Source organism: Pristiophorus japonicus, chromosome 11 (genome assembly GCF_044704955.1).
Source record: "Pristiophorus japonicus isolate sPriJap1 chromosome 11, sPriJap1.hap1, whole genome shotgun sequence".
NCBI lineage: Eukaryota > Metazoa > Chordata > Chondrichthyes > Pristiophoridae > Pristiophorus > Pristiophorus japonicus.
Genome location: NC_091987.1, coordinates 153164457 through 153183178, shown reverse-complemented (window position 1 = coordinate 153183178; position 18722 = coordinate 153164457). Strand labels below are relative to the sequence as shown.

At 47.5% G+C, this 18722-nt stretch overlaps 1 protein-coding gene across 6 annotated transcripts in view; it reads right to left on the bottom strand.

The window, feature by feature from the left end:
- Positions 1–18722, bottom strand: part of ppef1 (protein phosphatase, EF-hand calcium binding domain 1) — a 197430-nt gene that overhangs the window by 11749 nt on the left and 166959 nt on the right. For all 6 annotated transcript variants that reach the window (XM_070894196.1, XM_070894194.1, XM_070894192.1 and 3 more), the window contains 3 exons: positions 17306–17491; positions 17030–17172; positions 1368–1474 (listed from right to left, as the gene is read on the bottom strand). In XM_070894196.1, the coding sequence (XP_070750297.1) occupies positions 1368–1474; positions 17030–17172; positions 17306–17491 (436 nt within the window). The remainder of the gene's footprint in view (positions 1–1367; positions 1475–17029; positions 17173–17305; positions 17492–18722) is intronic.

Genomic DNA, 18722 nt, shown 5'->3' with positions numbered 1-18722 from the left:
GATCAAATATGACATCAAGGTTGCGAACAGTCTGGTTCAGCCTCAGGCAGGAGTTGGAGAGAGGGATGGAATCAGTGGCTGGGGAACGCAGTTTGTGGCGGGGACCGAAAACAATGGCTTAAAGGTGGCAGAATAAGTTTCTGCTGGGCCTTACAGTTTCTTTGGTAGGAGAATGTAGCTTTGAAGAATTCTGGGCCCCACACTTTATGAAGGATGTCAAGGCCTTGGAGAGGGTGCAGGGGAGAGTTACTGGTTGAGGGAGTTCAGTGAAGTGGACAGAATGGAGAAGCTGGAATTATTCTCCTTAGAGCAGGGAAGGTTAAGGAGAGATTTAACAGGTGTTCAAAGTTTTGATGGAGTAGATCGGGAGAAACTGTGTCCACTGGCAGCGGGGGTCGGTAACCAGAGGGCATGAGTTTAAGGTGATGGGCAAAAAATCCACCGGGGAGATGAGGAAATTATTTTTACGCAGCAAGTTGTGATTTGGAACGCACTGTCTGAAAGGGCGGTGGGAGCAGATTCAATGGTAACTTTCAAAAAGGAAGTGGATAAATACTTGAAGGAATAATATTTGCAGAGCTACGGGGGAAAGAGTGGGGGGGTGGAGGGGGGGTGGGACTAATTGGAGAGCTCTTTCAAAGAGCCGGCACAGGCACGATGGGCCGAATGGCTTCCTTCTATGCTGTATCATTCTATAATTCTATGATTCTATCAGAATGTTTATGCCCCAGAATAAGCCCCCATTGGGACGGTTGTTTAGAATAGAATTCAGACCCTGATCCAAACAACAATATTCACACTTCGAGAAGTGCTATCGGGCGTCCTGCCAGTTAACGGCGCTTCTGTAAATACAAATTCTTTCTGTAGAGGGGAGAAGGTTACAGGGTAAACTTATTATGGTGTTTAAAATATCGAATTGAAAATATCAGGTGAAGCCAGAATATTAATTTAAAATTAGTTGAGGCAGCAGAATGAGATATACACTTAAATTAGTGAAAAGTATAATTTGAAACAGATGTTAAGAAAATCACCTAGGTAGATCAATGTTTGAAATATTCTACCAAGTAAAGTAGTGGAATGTAGGAGTTTAGCGGATTTCAAGGCGTAGCGGGATGCTTGTCTGGGAGAGCTGGATATTACAAAGGGATATATCAATGTATACTTCCCACCAGCACCATCCAATCAGATTATACAATGGCAACCTGAAATATATATGGGATATACTGTGTCAGAACATGTGCAAAGGTGCCCTTTCACACAATGTATGGGTGAATGTACACTTCTCAGAATCAATAAAAACAATGCAGATTCAAATAAAAATAATAGCCCAATGGGCCAAATGGCCTCGTTCCTTTTTATGTTTTTACCTGTGTAATCCTGGTCATGTTGTTTGAAGGCAGCAATGACTTCAGATTTATGTGCGTACAGCTTTTCACGCAAGGACTTCAGAGCAGATGCTTCAACCACACTCACTCTTGACATGAAAAAAAAGCAGAATCAAGATATAAAGGGCGCAATTGTTTCAAAGGTTAAATATAGACGTGAATTTTAAGGCTGCACAAATCTTAAGTTTATAAAAGCCAGAACCATTGAAAGTGACTGCCAGTTGACTTTAAATTTCACTTCAGAGACTTGAGCACAAAAATCTAGCCTGACACTCCCAGTGCAGTGCTGAGTGAGCACTGTCAGAGGTGCTGTCTTTCAGATGAGACGTTAAACCGAGGCCCCGTCTGCTCTCTCAGGTGGGCGTAAAAGATCCCATGGCACTATTTCGCAGAAGAGCAGGGGAGTTATTCCTGGTGTGCTGGCCAATATTTATCCCTCAATCAATATAACAAAAACAGATGATCTGGTCATTATCACATTGCTGTTTGTGGGAGCTTGCTGTGCGCAAGCTGGCAGCCACGTTTCCCACATTACAACAGTGACTACACTCTAAAAGTACTTCATTGGCTGTAATGCGGTTTGAGACATCCGGTGGTCGTGAAAGGCACTAAAAAACGCAAGTCAGTCTTTCTTTCTTTAAATTTAACTTGCGGAGTTGTCCACACCTGCCAGTGAATAATACTCCAAATGAAACCGAGCCATTCATCGTCATAGGCAGTCCCTCGGAATCAAGGAAGACTTGCTTCCACTCTAAAAGTGAATTCTCAGGTGACTGAACAGTCCAATATGGGAATTACAGTCTCTGTCACAGGTGGGACAGACAGTGGTTGGAGGAAAGGGCGGGTGGGGAGTCTGGTTTGCCGCACGCTCCTTCCGCTGCCTGCGCTTGGTTTCTGCATGCCTCCTTGAAAAAGTGCGACATCCCCACCGACACCTGGGAATCCCTGGCCAAAGACCGCCCTAAGTGGAGGAAGTGCATCAGGGAGGGCGCTGAGCACCTTGAGTCTCGTCGCCGAGAGCATACAGAAATCAAGCGCAGGCAGCGGAAGGAGCGTGCGGCAAACCAGTCCCACCCACCCCTTCCCTCAACCACTGTCTGTCCCACCTGTGACAGAGACTGTAATTCCTGTATTAGCCTGTTCAGTCACCTGAGAACTCACTTTTAGAGTGGAAGCAAGCCTTCCCCGATTTCAAGGGACTGCCTATGATGAAGATGATGATGCTCTCACCGTTGAGACTCGAGGTGCTCAGCACCCTCCCGGATGCATTTCCTCCACTTAGGGCGGTCTTTGGCCAGGGACTCCCAGGTGACAGTGGGGATGTTGCACTTTATCAGGGAGGCTTTGAGGGTTTCCTCTGCCCACCTGTGGCTCGCTTGCAGTGAAGGAGTTCCGAGTAGAGCGCTTGCTCTGGGAGCAACAACAAATTTTGTGTTTACTTTGCACGCCTTGTAAAATCATTTCTAAGAATGCTTTACAGGTGGGAGAGGAGAATACCAGACAGGGTGCAGGAAAGATTAGAGCGAGGCCAAGGGCTTTCAGTACTGTAAAAGTGGTAAGATTTTTGGATGCTTTTGAAGAAATGGAGAGACGTATCAAGGCACAATGGTTTGGGGTAGTGTTCCAAAGTGCAGGGTTGCATTGACTGAACAATGAGTGGAGTGAGAGAGACCGGGAGTGAGCGGTAACCTGGCAGGAAAGGAGTGGGCGATGTGCACTGGGATCTGTGGCAAGGAGGTTGCTGATATACGGTGGGCCAAAGCTATGGAGGAATAGGGAAAGAGGGTGAGGACATTGATACATGGGCCAGTGGAGTCTGGATTTCGCACGAACAGGGGTGTCAGTTATTGGGGTTATTGCATGGGGAGGATTTGATTCAGAGAGTCCTGAATTCACATAAAAAACCCTTCCCAGTCATTTCACCTCAACTACTGAGAAGGACAAGAGCAGCAATATCATGGCAACACAATCACCTCCAAGTCACACACCATCCTGACTTAGGCGTCTAATGATGTTCCTTCATTATTGCTGGGTCAGAATCCTGGAACTCCCTCCCGAACAGCACTGTGGGAGCACCTTCACCATACACACTGCAGTGGTTCAAGGAGATGGTCCAACACCACCTGCTCTATTAAGAAGGCATGAGTAGATAGAGAGAAACGCTTCCCACTGGCAGAAGGGTCAGGAACCAGAGGTCATAGATTTAAGGTGATTGGCAAAAGAACCAAAGGCGCATGAGAAAAACTTTTTTACGCAGTGAGTGGTTAGGATCTGGAATGCACTGCCTGAAAGAGTGGTGGAGGCAGACTCAATCACTGCTTTCAAAGAGAGTTGGACAAGTACCTTAGAGAATTTTTTTTTTTTTTTTTTTTACAGGGCTACGGGGAAAGGGCGGGGGAGTGAGACTAGCTGAAGTGTTCTTGCAGAGAGCCGGCATGGGCTCGACGGGCTGAATGGGTTCCTTCTGTGTTTAAGCATTCTATAATTCTAAGGAGCATAGGAACAGGAGTAGGCCATTCTGTCCCTCAAGCCTATTATAGTTCTCTCAGGCACGATGGGCTGAATGGCTTCCTTCTGTGCTGTAAGATTCTTTGATTCTATGTAGCTGCATGCTCAGCCAGCAAATTAATTGTTTAAATCATGGTGTGCACGGGTTTCATTACTGCAGCCATTCACACCTTCTTAAGATACACTGCTTTGAGTACTGTTGAGGGGGATGACTCATCAGGGGAGGGCAGCAGCAGCCAAGTTCATGGCACCGTGGCTGGCTCTGTTGCACAGGAGGGCAGGAAAAAGAGTGGGAGAGCGATAGTGATAGGGGATTCAATTGTAAGGGGAATAGATAGGCGTTTCTGCGGCCGCAACCGAGACTCCAGGATGGTATGTTGTCTCCCTGGTGCAAGGGTCAAGGATGTCTCTGAGCGGGTGCAGGACATTCTAAAAAGGGAGGGAGAACAGCCAGTTGTCGTGGTGCACATTGGTACCAACGACATAGGTAAAAAAAAAAAAGGGATGAGGTCCTACGAAACGAATTTAAGGAGCTAGGAGCTAAATTAAAAAGTAGGACCTCAAAAGTAGTAATCTCGGGATTGCTACCAATGCCACGTGCTAGTCAGAGTAGGAATCGCAGGATAGCGCAGATGAATACATGGCTTGAGCAATGGTGCAGCAGGGATGGATTCAAATTCCTGGGGCATTGGAACCGGTTCTGGGGGAGGTGGAACCAGTTCAAACCGGACGTTCTGCACCTGGGCAGGACCGGAACCAATGTCCTAGGGGGAGTGTTTGCTCGTGCTGTTGGGGAGGAGTTAAACTAATATGGCAGGGGGATGGGAACCAATGCAGGGAGACAGAGGGAAACAAAAAGGAGACAAAAGCAAAAGACAGAAAGGAGATGAGGAAAAGTGGAGGGCAGAGAAACCCAAGACAAAAAACAAAAAGGGCCACTGTACAGCAAAATTCTAAAAGGACAAAGGGTGTTAAAAAAACAAGCCTGAAGGCTTTGTGTCTTAATGCAAGGAGTATCCGTAATAAGGTGGATGAATTAACTGTGCAAATAGATGTTAACAAATATGATGTGATTGGGACTACGGAGACGTGGCTCCAGGATGATCAGGGCTGGGAACTCAACATCCAGGGGTATTCAACATTCAGGAAGGATAGAATAAAAGGAAAAGGAGGTGGGGTAGCATTGCTGGTTAAAGAGGAGATTAATGCAATAGTTAGAATGGACATTAGCTTGGATGATGTGGAATCTATATGGGTAGAGCTGCAGAACACAAAAGGACAAAAAACAGACCTCCAAATAGTAGTAGTGATGTTGGGGAGGGCATCAAACAGGAAATTAGGGGTGCATGCAATAAGGGTGCAGCAGTTATAATGGGTGACTTTAATATGCACATAGATTGGGCTAACCAAACTGGAAGCAATACGGCGGAGGAGGATTTCCTGGAGTGCATAAGGGATGGCTTTCTAGACCAATATGTCAAAGAACCAACTAGGGGGGAGGCCATCTTAGACTGGGTGTTGTGTAATGAGAGAGGATTAATTAGCCATCCCGTTGTGCGAGGCCCCTTGGGGAAGAGTGACCATAATATGGTGGAATTCTGCATTAGGATGGAGAATGAAACAGTTAATTCAGAGACCATGGTCCAGAACTTAAAGAAGAGTAACTTTGAAGGTATGAGGCGTGAATTGGCTAGGATTGATTGGCAAATAATACTTAAGGGGTTGACTGTGGATGGGCAATGGCAGACATTTAGAGACCGCATGGATGAACTACAACAATTGTACATTCCTGTCTGGCGTAAAAATAAAAAAGGGAAGGTGGCTCAACCGTGGCTATCAAGGGAAATCAGGGATAGGATTAAAGCCAAGGAAGTGGCATACAAATTGGCCAGAAATAGCAGTGAACCCGGAGACTGGGAGAAATTTAGAACTCAGCAGAGGAGGACAAAGGGTTTGATTAGGGCAGGGAAAATGGAGTATGAGAAGAAGCTTGCAGGGAACATTAAGACGGATTGCAAAAGTTTCTATAGATATGTAAACAGAGAAAAAGGTTAGTAAAGACAAACGTAGGTCCCCTGCAGTCAGAATCAGGGGAAGTGATAACGGGGAACAAAGAAATGGCGGACCAATTGAACAAGTACTTTGGTTCGGTATTCACTAAGGAGGACACTAACAACCTTCCGGATATAAGAGGGGTCAGAGGGTCTAGTAAGGAGGAGGAACTGAGGGAAATCCTTATTAGTCAGGAAATTGTGTTGGGGAAATTAATGGGATTGAAGGCCGATAAATCCCCAGGGCCTGATGGACTGCATCCCAGAGTACTGAAGGAGGTGGCCTTGGAAATAGCGGATGCATTGACAGTCATTTTCCAACATTCCATTGACTCTGGATCAGTTCCTATCGAGTGGAGGGTAGCCAATGTAACCCCACTTTTTAAAAAAGGAGGGAGAGAGAAAACAGGGAATTATAGACCGGTCAGCCTGACATCGGTAGTGGTTAAGATGATGGAATCAATTATTAAGGATGTCATAGCAGCGCATTTGGAAAGAGGTGACATGATAGGTCCAAGTCAGCATGGATTTGTGAAAGGGAAATCATGCTTGACAAATCTTCTAGAAATTTTTGAGGATGTTTCCAGTAGAGTGGACAAGGGAGAACCAGTTGATGTGGTATATTTGGACTTTCAGAAGGCTTTCGACAAGGTCCTACACAAGAGATTAATGTGCAAAGTTAAAGCACATGGGATTGGGGGTAGTGTGCTGACATGGATTGAGAACTGGTTGTCAGACAGGAAGCAAAGAGTAGGAGTAAATGGATACTTTTCAGAAATGGCAGGCGGTGACTAGTGGGGTACCGCAAGGTTCTGTGCTGGGGCCCCAGCTGTTTACACTGTTCATTAATGATTTAGACGAGGGGATTAAATGTAGTATCTCCAAATTTGCGGATGACACTAAGTTAGGTGGCAGTGTGAGCTGCGAGGAGGATGCTATGAGGCTGCAGAGCAACTTGGATTAGTTAGGTGAGTGGGCAAATGCATGGCAGATGAAGTATAATGTGGATAAATGTGAGGTTATCCACTTTGGTGGTAAAAACAGAGAGATAGACTATTATCTGAATGGTGACAGATTAGGAAAAGGGGAGGTGCAACGAGACCTGGGTGTCATGGTACATCAGTCATTGAAGGTTGGCATGCAAGTACAGCAGGCGGTTAAGAAAGCAAATGGCATGTTGGCCTTCATAGCGAGGGGATTTGAGTACAGGGGCAGGGAGGTGTTGCTACAGTTGTACAGGGCATTGGTGAGGCCACACCTGGAGTATTGTGTACAGTTTTGGTCTCCTAACCTAAGAAAGGACATTCTTGCTATTGAGGGAGTGCAGAAAAGGTTCACCAGACTGATTCCCGGGATGGCGGGACTGACCTATCAAGAAAGACTGGATCAACTGAGCTTGAATTCACTGGAGTTCAGAAGAATGAGAGGGGACCTCATAAAAACGTTTAAAATTCTGATGGGTTTCGACAGGTTAGATGCAGGAAGAATGTTCCCAATGTTGGGGAAGTCCAGAACCAGGGGTCACAGTCTAAGGATAAGGGGTAAGCCATTTAGGACCGAGATGAGGAGGAACTTCTTCACCCAGAGTGGTGAACCTGTGGAATTCTCTACCACAGAAAGTTGTTGAGGCCAATTCACTAAATATATTCAAAAAGGAGTTAGATGTAGTCCTTACTACTAGGGGGATCAAGGGGTATGGTGAGAAAGCAGGAATGGGGTACTGAAGTTGCATGTTCAGCCATGAACTCATTGAATGGCGGTGCAGGCTAAAGGGCCGAATGGCCTACTCCTGCACCTATTTTCTATGTTTCTATGATGCACGCTATTTATCATCTACAGGTGTTAGTCAAGAGTGCTGCAATTGATCTCAGACTAAGCAGGATCTGTGGGTAACCAGCTGGCCTGGCCCTGCCCCTCTATGTGCTGGTTCTGGAGCAGGAGAGACAGAATCAGCAGAGGACTACAGCGTAGGCTGACCTTGGTCTCCAAGATGATTGCAAGCTGTTGTTCCTTACACCACCCTACATGCGATGGGTCACTGTCACAGAACAGGTGGAAAGCACCTACGTGGGTCTGAACATACAATGTGCAAGAACCTCGGTGCATGCTTGATTTTGGCTCCTTGCTTTATTTCATGGACCACAGACTAAATTGCTGCCTTGCTGGTAATGCAAGTTGCAGAGATAAAATATAAATATGCTTGGACACTGAAACAGGTGCTTGAGTGCTGTGCATTCTCCCTCTCTGATGCCCTACCAAGCTTACAGGGAAGATCTTTTAAGGTTCACTATAAGGCAACATTGTACTGTGTGCTGTTTTGATTTCCTTACCTAAGGAAGAAACATAGAAACATAGAAAATATGTGCAGGAGTAGGCCATTCGGCCCTTCGAGCCTGCACCACCATTTAATATGATCATGGCTGATCATTCGCCTCAGTACCCCTTTCCTGCTTTTTCTCCATACCCCTTGATCCCTTTAGCCATAAGGGCCACATCTAATTCCCTTTTGAATATATCTAACGAACTGGCCTCAACATTCTGTGGTAGAGAATTCCACAGGTTCACAATTCTCTGAGTGAAGAAGTTTCTCCTCATCTCGGTCCTAAATGGCTTACCCCTTATCCTTAGACTGTGACCCCTGGTTCTGGACTTCCCCAACATCGGGAACATTCTTCCTGCATCTAACCTGTCTAAATCCATCAGAATTTTATATGTTTCTATGAGATCCCCTCTCATGTACATGGCTTCGAGGAGATGCAACAAAGGCTCACTTGACTGATTCCTGGGATGTGAGGGCTGTCCCTATGAGGAGAGATTGAACAGCTTGGGCCTATGCTGTCTGAGGTTCAGAAGAATGAGAGGTGATCTCATTGAAATGTATAAAAGTCTTAGCATCTATCCGGTTAAGCCCTCTGAGAGGCTGTTTCCCCTGTCTGGGGAGTCCAGAACACAGGGTCACAGTCTCAGGATGCTGGGAGCAGATTCGATAGTTACTTTCAAAAGGGAATTTCAGACTGATTTGAGGAGAAACTTCTTCACTCGGAGGGTGGTGAATCTTTGGGATTCTCTACCCCAGAGGGCTGTGGAGGCTCAGTCGATGAGTTTATTCAAGGCAGAGATCGATAGATTTTTGGATGTTAAGGGAATCAAGGGATATGTGGCCAGTGCAGGAAAGTGGAGTTGAGGTCGAAGATCAGCCATGATCTCATTGAATGGCGGAGCAGGCTCGAGGGGCCAAATGGCCGGCTCCTGCTCCTAATTCTTATGTTCTCGTGCTCTTATGACAGAAAGTGCCACCTTCCCGAAAACAACAAGTTACTTTTTCACTTGCTCCCATGATCTGGTCACTGATGTGACAATATTCACACTGCTTTTACCTCCATCCAGGATACTCCCACATTACTCCCCAGAGAGAGATTTCCCCTTGCACCCTTCGATCAGTGCCTGCTGTAGCAGCACTTCCAAAGCCGCATGCTCAGTGTGCCGTCTGTTGTCCTGATCTCCCCTCAGCCATTCTTGCCCCTCTGCAGCCCCACAGCTTTGGGGTGACCATAGAAGCACAGAGTCTTACAGTGCAGAAGGAGGCCATTCAGCCCATCTTTGAAAGAGCTAACCAATTAGTCCCCATCCCATGCCCGTTCCCCAGAGCCTTGTGACTAGTTCCCGTTCAAGTATTTATCCAACTCCCTATTGAAAGTAACGACTGAGTCTGCTCCCACCGTCCTTTCAGGCAGCGCGTTCCCGATCACAACACGCCACGTTAAAAATATTCTCCGCATCTTGCCTCTGGTCTTTTGCAATTACCTTAAATCTGTGTTTAAGGCTGCAGGCCGCAGATAAGCCGCCTGTAATGTATTTGTTTCAAGGGTTCTTTACTTAAGAATTCATAGCAACACATTGCTATTAAGAACTAGTTGGTTTATTAGCAAAGGTTTAACAATCACACTACACATTACCAGTTCATCCACCAGACTCACAACCACCTGTCACATCGTGGATCCCCTGAACCCAACTGGCTGGGGTTTTATTGAGTCTTGTGAACATCACGTAACTGGCTCAGCCACTCCAAACTCAACAGCTCCACAAACCTGAGCGCATACTCGCCCGGGCACACATTACACCACGATGCTTCATATTCTGGATAGTAGCAGAATTGTGATTAGAACATAAGAAATAGGAGCAGGAGTAGGCCATATGGCCCCTTGAGCTTGCTCCACCATTCAATACGATCCTGGCTGTTCATCGACCTCAACTCCACTTTCCCGCCCGATCCCTACATCTCTTGATTTCCCTAGAGTCCAAAAATCTATCGATCTCAGCCTTGAATATATTCAGAGACTCAGCATCCACAGCCCTCTGAGGTAGAGAATTCCAAATATTCACTACCCTCTGAGTGAAGAAATTCCTCCTCATCTCAGTCCTAAATGGCCGACCCCTTATCCTGAGACTGTGTCCCCTGGTTCAAGACTCCCTAACCAGGGGAAACAACCTCTCAGCATCTACCCTGTCAATCCCCCTCAGAATCTTGTGTGTTTCAATGAGATCACCTCTCATTCTTCTAAACTCCAGAGAGTATAGGCCCATTCTATACAATCTCTCATCATAGGACAGCCCTCTGATCTCAGGAACCAACCAACCTCCATTGCAGCGCTGTGATGTTTGGTGACGGAGTGACCTCGTGCTGTAATGTGTTGTCACCCTGTAGCACTGTAGGTGCATGTAGACAATAAGCAGCGTACCTGCTGCCACAGAGCCCCATTATTGCTCAATGTATTTATAATGTTACTCCATATGTTCCCGATGTTGGGGAAGTCCAGAACCAGGGGTCACAGTCTAAAGATAAGGGGTAAGCCAGAAAGGACCGAGATGAGGAGAAACTTTTTCACCCAGAGAGTGGTGAACCTGTGGAATTCTCTACCGTAGAAAGTTGTTGAGGCCAGTTCGTTATGTCATGTATCTTACATTATCATATATATATAACTGTATCCTAACATGCTATACAGGACTGTAATCAGATATGACCTGTAATCACCAGCATACCTTACCACCAGGGGTGCACTTGCAAGAGACAGGTATATAAGGACAGGTCCCAGGCAAGTGCAGCATTCCAGAGCTGTGAAATAAAGGTGCAGGTCCAGAGTGACCTTGACTTCACTACATGCCTCGTGTGAATCTGTACTGAGGGGACAGGACTTTACAGTGGCGACGAGTTACGGGATTACAGAATCCACAGAATGGCGAACAACGGATCAGATGAAAAGTACAATGCGGGAGACAATTGGAAGGACTTTATAGAAAGGCTCCAGCAAAGCTTTGTAACCAAAGACTGGTTAGGCAACGATAAGGCAGACAAGAGAAGAGCCCATCTCTTGACCAGCTGTGGCTCGAAAACATACGCTTTAATGAAGGATCTGTTGGCACCCGAGAAACCAGCAAGCAAGTCGTTTGAAGAATTGAGCACACTGGTAAGAGACCACCTGAAGCCAGCGAGCAGCCTACACATGGCCAGACACAGGTTCTACAACTACAGATGCTGTGTGGGCCAGAGCATACCCGACTTCGTGGCGGAACTTCTGAGGTTGGCTAGTTTATGTGAGTTCTCCGATGAACTGAGGAGAGAATTGCTGAGAGACTTTTTCATTGAAGGAATAGGCCACGAAGGCATATTCCAAAAGCTCATAGAGACCAAGAACCTGACCTTAGAGGCAGCAGCACTGGTTGCACAGACATTCTTGGTAGGGGAAGAAGAAACGAGGTTGATTTACAATGAAGGTATGACAACTGACGAAATATTGGAACAAGAAGTTCACAGCACTAAACAAGCTGCTACCCCCACACACAGACAAAACTGACAAAGCAGGCAGAAGCCATCAAGGGCCACAGGAATGGCCGTTCACACCTCATAAACCCACAATACGAGCAATCAACGACAAACTGAGAGAAGCTCAAGAGAGATCAGCCAGACGCAGCTCATTCTTTGGGAACGCTTTGAACAATGGAACAGGTCTGTGCTGGAGGTGTGGGGGTGGGCACTCGTCAAGGGGATGTCGATTTCAGCAGGCTGTTTGCAGAAATTGTGAAAATACATGGTATTTGGCCCGCATGTGCAAAAAAACGGTAGCTCGGCTGGTATACGAATCGGATGGGTCGGAAAGCAGACCAGAAGATGGTGGGGACAGTACCCGGGACACCGATGTACAGCGGGTCAACACGATCAATGGCCACTGCTCCTATAACAGGACACCTCCTATAATGATGAGGGTCCTACTCAACGGGATATCTGTCAACATGGAGCTGGATACGGGAGCGAGTCAATCTCTCATGGGCGCTCAACAATTTGAACTGTGGCCGCATAAAAGAGACAGACCAAAACTCACAAGGGTCGACACCAAACTAAGGACCTATACCAAAGAAATCGTACCAGTCCTCGGCAGCACCATGCTCTCTGTCACACACAAAGGGACAGTGAACCGACTTCCCCTGTGGATTGTCCCCGGAGACCCCCCAGCAGTTCTGGGGAGAAGCTGGCTGGCAAAACTAAACTGGAAATGGGATGATGTCCATGCCATGTCATTAGAGGAACGGACCTCCTGCTCAACAGTTATAAAGCGATTTGAACATCTCTTTCTGCCAGGTGTGGGCACTTTCAAAGGGGCCAAAGTCAAAATCTACATCACACAGGATGCTAGACTGGTCCATCACAAGGCCAGAGCTGTACCCTATGTGATGAGGGAAAAGATTGAACACGAACTATACAGCCTTCTGCGGGAAGGCATTATATCACCTGTGGAATTTAGCGACTGGGCAAGTCCCATCGTCCCAGCCATGAAGCCTGATGGATCCGTACGAATCTGTGGGGACTACAAATCTACGATAAACAGAGTCTCCCTACAGGACCAGTACCCGCTGCCCAGAGTGGAGGACTTATTTGCCACATTGGCTGGAGGTAAACTTTTCTCAAAACTAGACCTCACATCTGCGTATATGACGCAAGAATTGACCGAGGAATCCAAGCTACTCACTACCATCAACACACATCGAGGCCTTTTGATGTACAATCGATGCCCATTCGGCATCAGGTCAGCAGCTGCCATATTCCAGCGCAACATGGAGAGTCTGCTCAAGTCCATCCCGGGGACGGTTGTATTTCAAGACGACATACTTATCATGGGCAGGGACACCGACTCCCATCTCCATAATTTGGAGGAAGTACTAAAGCGGTTGGATCGGGTAGGCCTACGAGTCAAGAAATCCAAGTGCCTGTTTCTCGCACCCGAGGTTGAATTTTTGGGCAGAAGGATTGCCGCTGATGGAATCCGCCCACCAGAGTCCAATTCAGAAGCAATTCGCCTGGCACCCAGGCCCCGGAATGTCTCAGAACTGCGCGCCTTTCTCGGGCTACTCAATTACTTTGGGAACTTTATGCAGAACTTAAGCATGCTGCTGGAGCCTCTCCACATGCTACTCAGAAAGGGGTGCGATTGGTTTTGGGGGGACGCCCAGGAACGTGCCTTCAATAAGGCACGCAACCTTCTGTGCTCCAACAGTGTTTTGACTTTCTTTGATCCAGGTAAAAAGCGAGTTCTCACATGCGATGCGTCAGCGTATGGGGTCGGGTACGTTTTGCAACATGTCAATAGTGTGGGCAAATTACAACCCATAGCTTATGCCTCCAGGTCACTTTCGCGGGCGGAGCGCGGGTATGGAATGGTAGAGAAGGAGGCGCTCGCGTGCGTGTACGGTGTCAAAAAGATGCACCAATACCTTTTCGGGGCCAAGTTCGCGTTAGAAACTGACCACAAGCCCCTCACGTCCCTCCTATCTGAGAGCAAGGCAATAAACGCCAACGCCTCGGCGCGAATTCAACGGTGGGCACTCATGCTGGCGTCCTACGACTGTACCATAAGGCACAGACCAGGCACAGACAACTGTGCCGACGCACTCAGCAGGCTACCCCTGACGACCACGGAAAGGTCTGACGAACAGGACTGTGAGATAGTCATGGCAATCAATGCCTTTGAGTCCACAGGTTCGCACATGGCGGCTCGCCAAATCAGAGCCTGGACGGCCAGCGACCCCACGTTATCCTTAGTAAAAAGATGTGTCCTAACTGGTGACTGGGCAGAGGCTCGCGATGCCTGCCCCAAGGAATTAAAACCCTTTCACAGGCGCATGCATGAGCTATCACTTCAAGCAGACTGCCTGATGTGGGGCAGCCGAGTAGTCATGCCTCTGCGAGGCAGAGAGGCATTTGTCCGGGAGCTCCACCGCGAGCACCCGGGGATCATTCTCATGAAGGCCATAGCCAGATTCCACGTCTGGTGGCCTGGTATTGACGCGGACTTGGAGCTCTGCGTCCGAAGGTGCACCATTTATGCCCAACTCAGCAATGCCCCCAGGGAGGCTCCACTGAGCCCCTGGCCTACCAAACCGTGGTCGCGGGTGCACGTAGACTATGCGGGCCCATTCATTGGCAAAATGTTCCTTGTAGTTGTCGATGCATTTTCAAAGTGGGTCGAATGCACCATTTTAAACTCGAGCACAACCTCCACCACTGTGGAGAGCCTCGCAACCATGTTTGCAACACACGGAATCCCTGGCATATTGGTCAGTGACAATGGTCCGTGCTTCACCAGTGCAGAATTCCAAGACTTTATAACTGACCACGGCATAAATCATGTCAAGACGGCACTGTTCAAGCCGGCCTCCAACGGCCAGGTGGAGAGAGCAGTGCAAATCATTAAACAAGGCATGCTTAAAATCCAAGGTCCCACGCTGCAGGGTCGCCTGTCACGACTGCTGCTGGCATACAGATTTCATCCGCACTCATTGACTGGGATCCCCCCCACGCAACTGTTGATGAAAAGGACTTTAAAAGCAAGGCTCTCATTAATCCTCCCAGACATGCACAAAATCGTTGAGGCAAAGCGCCGTAAGCTGACTGAGTACCATGACAGAAATTCGAGGGGGAGATGGAATGAGATAGGGGACAAAGTGTTTGTACTAAACTATGGCAGGGGTCCCAAATGGCTTGCAGGGACAGTAACGAGCAAGGAAGGAAACAGGCTACTGGTAGTACAAATGGACAATGGCAAAATCTGCCGGAGGCATGTAGACCAAGTCAAAAGCAGATTTACCAATAACACTGCAGAACCAGAGGCAGACTACAATGTGGAACTCGCACCACACCTGGTGGACAGACAGAGGGAACAACCTGAGGAAAGGGCAATCCCAACAGACAGCCCAGGCGAATCAACAACAATCACACCAATCGAAACAGACAGCCCAGGCGAGATACCAGCAACCACATCCAAAGAAAAACAGACACCAAGGCAAACAACTGAACCACAACTCAGACGCTGTCAGGTGATGTCATGTATCTTATATTATTATATATAACTGTATCCTAACATGTTATACATGACTGTAATAAGATATGACCTGTAACCACCAGCATACCTTACCACCAGGGCTGCACTTGCAAGAGACAGGTATATAAGGACAGGTCTCAGGCAAGTGCAGCATTCCAGAGCTGTGAAATAAAGGTGCAGGTCCAGAGTGACCTTGACTTCACTACATGCCTCGTGTGAATCTGTACTGAGGGGACGGGATTTTACACGTTAAGTATATTCAAGATGCAGTTAGATGTGGCCTTTACGGCTAAAGGGATCAGGGTGTATGGAGAGAAGGCGGGAGTGGGGTACTGAAGTTGCATGATCAGCCATGATCATATTGAATGGTGGTGCAAGCTCGAAGGGCTAAAAGTCCTGCTCCTGCACCTATTTTCTATGTTTGTATATAGGGGCTCCACAATTCTCCACCACTCTCCATCACATCATAGCTTTACCCACAATTGAGAAATATCAGAAAATGCAGATTTATGGATAAATCTTCATTGAAAATCTATATGTAACAAGGCTAATATTTCAGTCCTTAAGCAAAATACTGCGGATGCTGGAAATCTGAAATAAAAGCAGAAAATCCTGGAAATACTCAGCAGGAGGCAGCATCTGTGGAGAGAGAAACAGTGGGTGGGGGTTAAATTGGATAACCCCTGAAATCGTGCATGGGAATCGCAGCATTCGATTCACGTCCATTCATTGCGACGGGCAGCGCGGTAAATTGACGGTGCCCACTCCTTTAAATGATTTTTGTGTGCAGCCAGCGCTTCCCGCGCTGATCATTGGATGCACGCACCAGCAGGGGCCCAATAACGCAGGTGGCCAGCGCTACTTGAAGGCAGCCTGCACCTCTTAAAGGGGAGATGCATTGTGGCTCCAAGAAGTGATGGGAGTCCTTTGTGAAGTGATCTGTAGAAGACTGAAGAATGGCTGAGCATGCAAGGGAGCGAGCACGGAGATCTTGGTGCAAGAGGTGGAAAAGAAAGACTTGCATTTACATAGCGTCTTTGATGACCACCGGACGTCTCAAAGCACTTTACAGCCAATGAAGTACTTTTGGAGTGAGTCACTCTTGTAATCTCGTAAACGTGGCAATCAAATTGCGCACAGCAAGCGCCCACAAACAGCAATGTGATAATGACTAAATAATCTGTTTTTTGAGTGTTGATTGAGGGATAAATATTGGCCCCAGGACACAACTCCCCCACTCTTCTTAGAAATAGTGCCATGGGATCTTTTACGTCCACCTGAGAGAGCAGATGTCGGTTTAATGTTTCATCTGAAAGACGGCACCTCCGACAGCACTCCCTCAGCACTGCACTGGAGTGTCAGCCTAGATTTCTGTGCTCAAGTTCCTGGAGTGGGACTTGAACCCACAACCTTCTGACTCAGAGGCGAGAGTGCTCCCCACTGAGCCACAAAAGAGAGGAGAGACATCCAGTATCTGCAAGGGGGCAGGAGGCCCTCCAGACATACGCAGTGGGAGGTCATCAGTCGAGGTCACAGACCTGAACCGTTAACCGTGTTTCTCTCTTCACAGATGCTGCCTAACCTGCCGAGTTTTCCAGCATTTTCTGATTTTATTTCGAGTTTCAGATCACCGTTAGGTAGGCCAATGTGTGGATAACCTAGAAAGCCCTGCCAGACAGGGACTCACACCTGTCCGTCTCTGTACTGCACTCACCTTTGTTGGAGAGTCAGCCTCCTGGTGCATTTACTAACTCGATACTGGACAAAGCGAGGCACCAGGTCTGGACCAAGTTTGACGTAAGCCCCTCGATTGCTACATTCTTCATAGTAATTAGAGGCAGAAAAAATAGTGATGACCTGCAGGAAAAATATTTCATTTAGCTCTCTGCAGTTCGATTTCTGTCACAGATCAGCAAGTTTACACTAACATAAGTTCCAAGTTAATGAAGGTTGCCTTGCAAGACCGAGGGGGGGGATCGAACATCTCTACCTTTCCACTGTGGCACAGCTCATAGCCTTCCTGCTTGCATTCATGCGATCTTATCAACAGCTTTAAGTCGTACTTTTTGAGCATCCTTTCTGTGATGTCTTGACCGAAGTAGCAGCCTCCCCCACGTAAGCTGTTTGGGACGCAGCCAATTAGATTTCGAGGGTCACTCCAAAGAATGTCCACGATCTGGGAAAAGGTAACTCAGTAAATACATTCCGAGGTTCCCAAGCTCAGAACAACAACAACAGCTATTTATATAGTGCCTTTAATGTAGTAAAACGTCTCAAGTTTGCAGATGACACTAAGCTGGGTGGCAGTGTGAGCTGTGAGGAGGACGCTAAGAGGCTGCAGGGTGACTTGGACAGGTTAGGTGAGTGGGCAAATGCATAGCAGATGCAGTATAATGTGGATAAATGTGAGGTTATCCACTTTGGGGGCAAAAACATGAAGGCAGAATATTATCTGAATGGCGGCAGATTAGGAAAAGGGGAGGTGCAACGAGACCTGGGTGTCATGGTTCATCAGTCATTGAAAGTTGGCATGCAGGTACAGCAGGCGGTGAAGAAGGCAAATGGTATGTTGGCCTTCATAGCTAGGGGATTTGAGTATAGGAGCAGGGAGGTCTTACTGCAGTTGTACAGGGCCTTGGTGAGGCCACACCTGGAATATTGTGTTCAGTTTTGGTCTCCTAATCTGAGGAAGGACATTCTTGCTATTGAGGGAGTGCAGCGAAGGTTCACCAGACTGATTCCCGGGATGGTGGGACTGACATATGAGGAGAGACTGGATCAACTGGGCCTTTATACACAGGAGTTTCGAAGGATGAGAGGGGGTCTCATAGAAACGTATAAGATTCTGACGGGACTGGTCAGGTTAGATGCAGGAAGAATGTTCCCGATGTTGGGGAAGTCCAGAACCAGGGGATAGTCTTAGTATAAGGGGTAGGCCATTTAGGACTGAGATGAGAAACTTCCCTGCCGCAGAGAGTAGTTGAGGCCAGTTCATTGGATATATTCAAGAGGGAGTTAGAAATGGCCCTTATGGCTAAAGGGATCAAGGGGTATGGAGAGAAAGCAGGAAAGGGGTACTGAGGGAATGATCAGCCATGATCTTATTGAATGGTGGTGCAGGCTCGAAGGCCAGAATGGCCTACTCCTGCACCTAATTTCTATGTTTCTATGTCTCACAGGATACAAAGCAAATAAATTTGACACCCAACTACATAAGTAGAAATTAGCGCAGGTGACCAAAAGCTTGGTCAAAGAGGGAGGTTTTAAGGAGCGTCTTGAAGGAGGAAAGAGAGGTAGAGAGGTGGAGAGGTTTAAGGAGGGAGTTCCAGAGCTTGGGGTCCAGGCAACAGAAGGCACGGCCACCGATGTTAATCCAGCTCCCTCACACTGCCACTCAGTAAACCGTC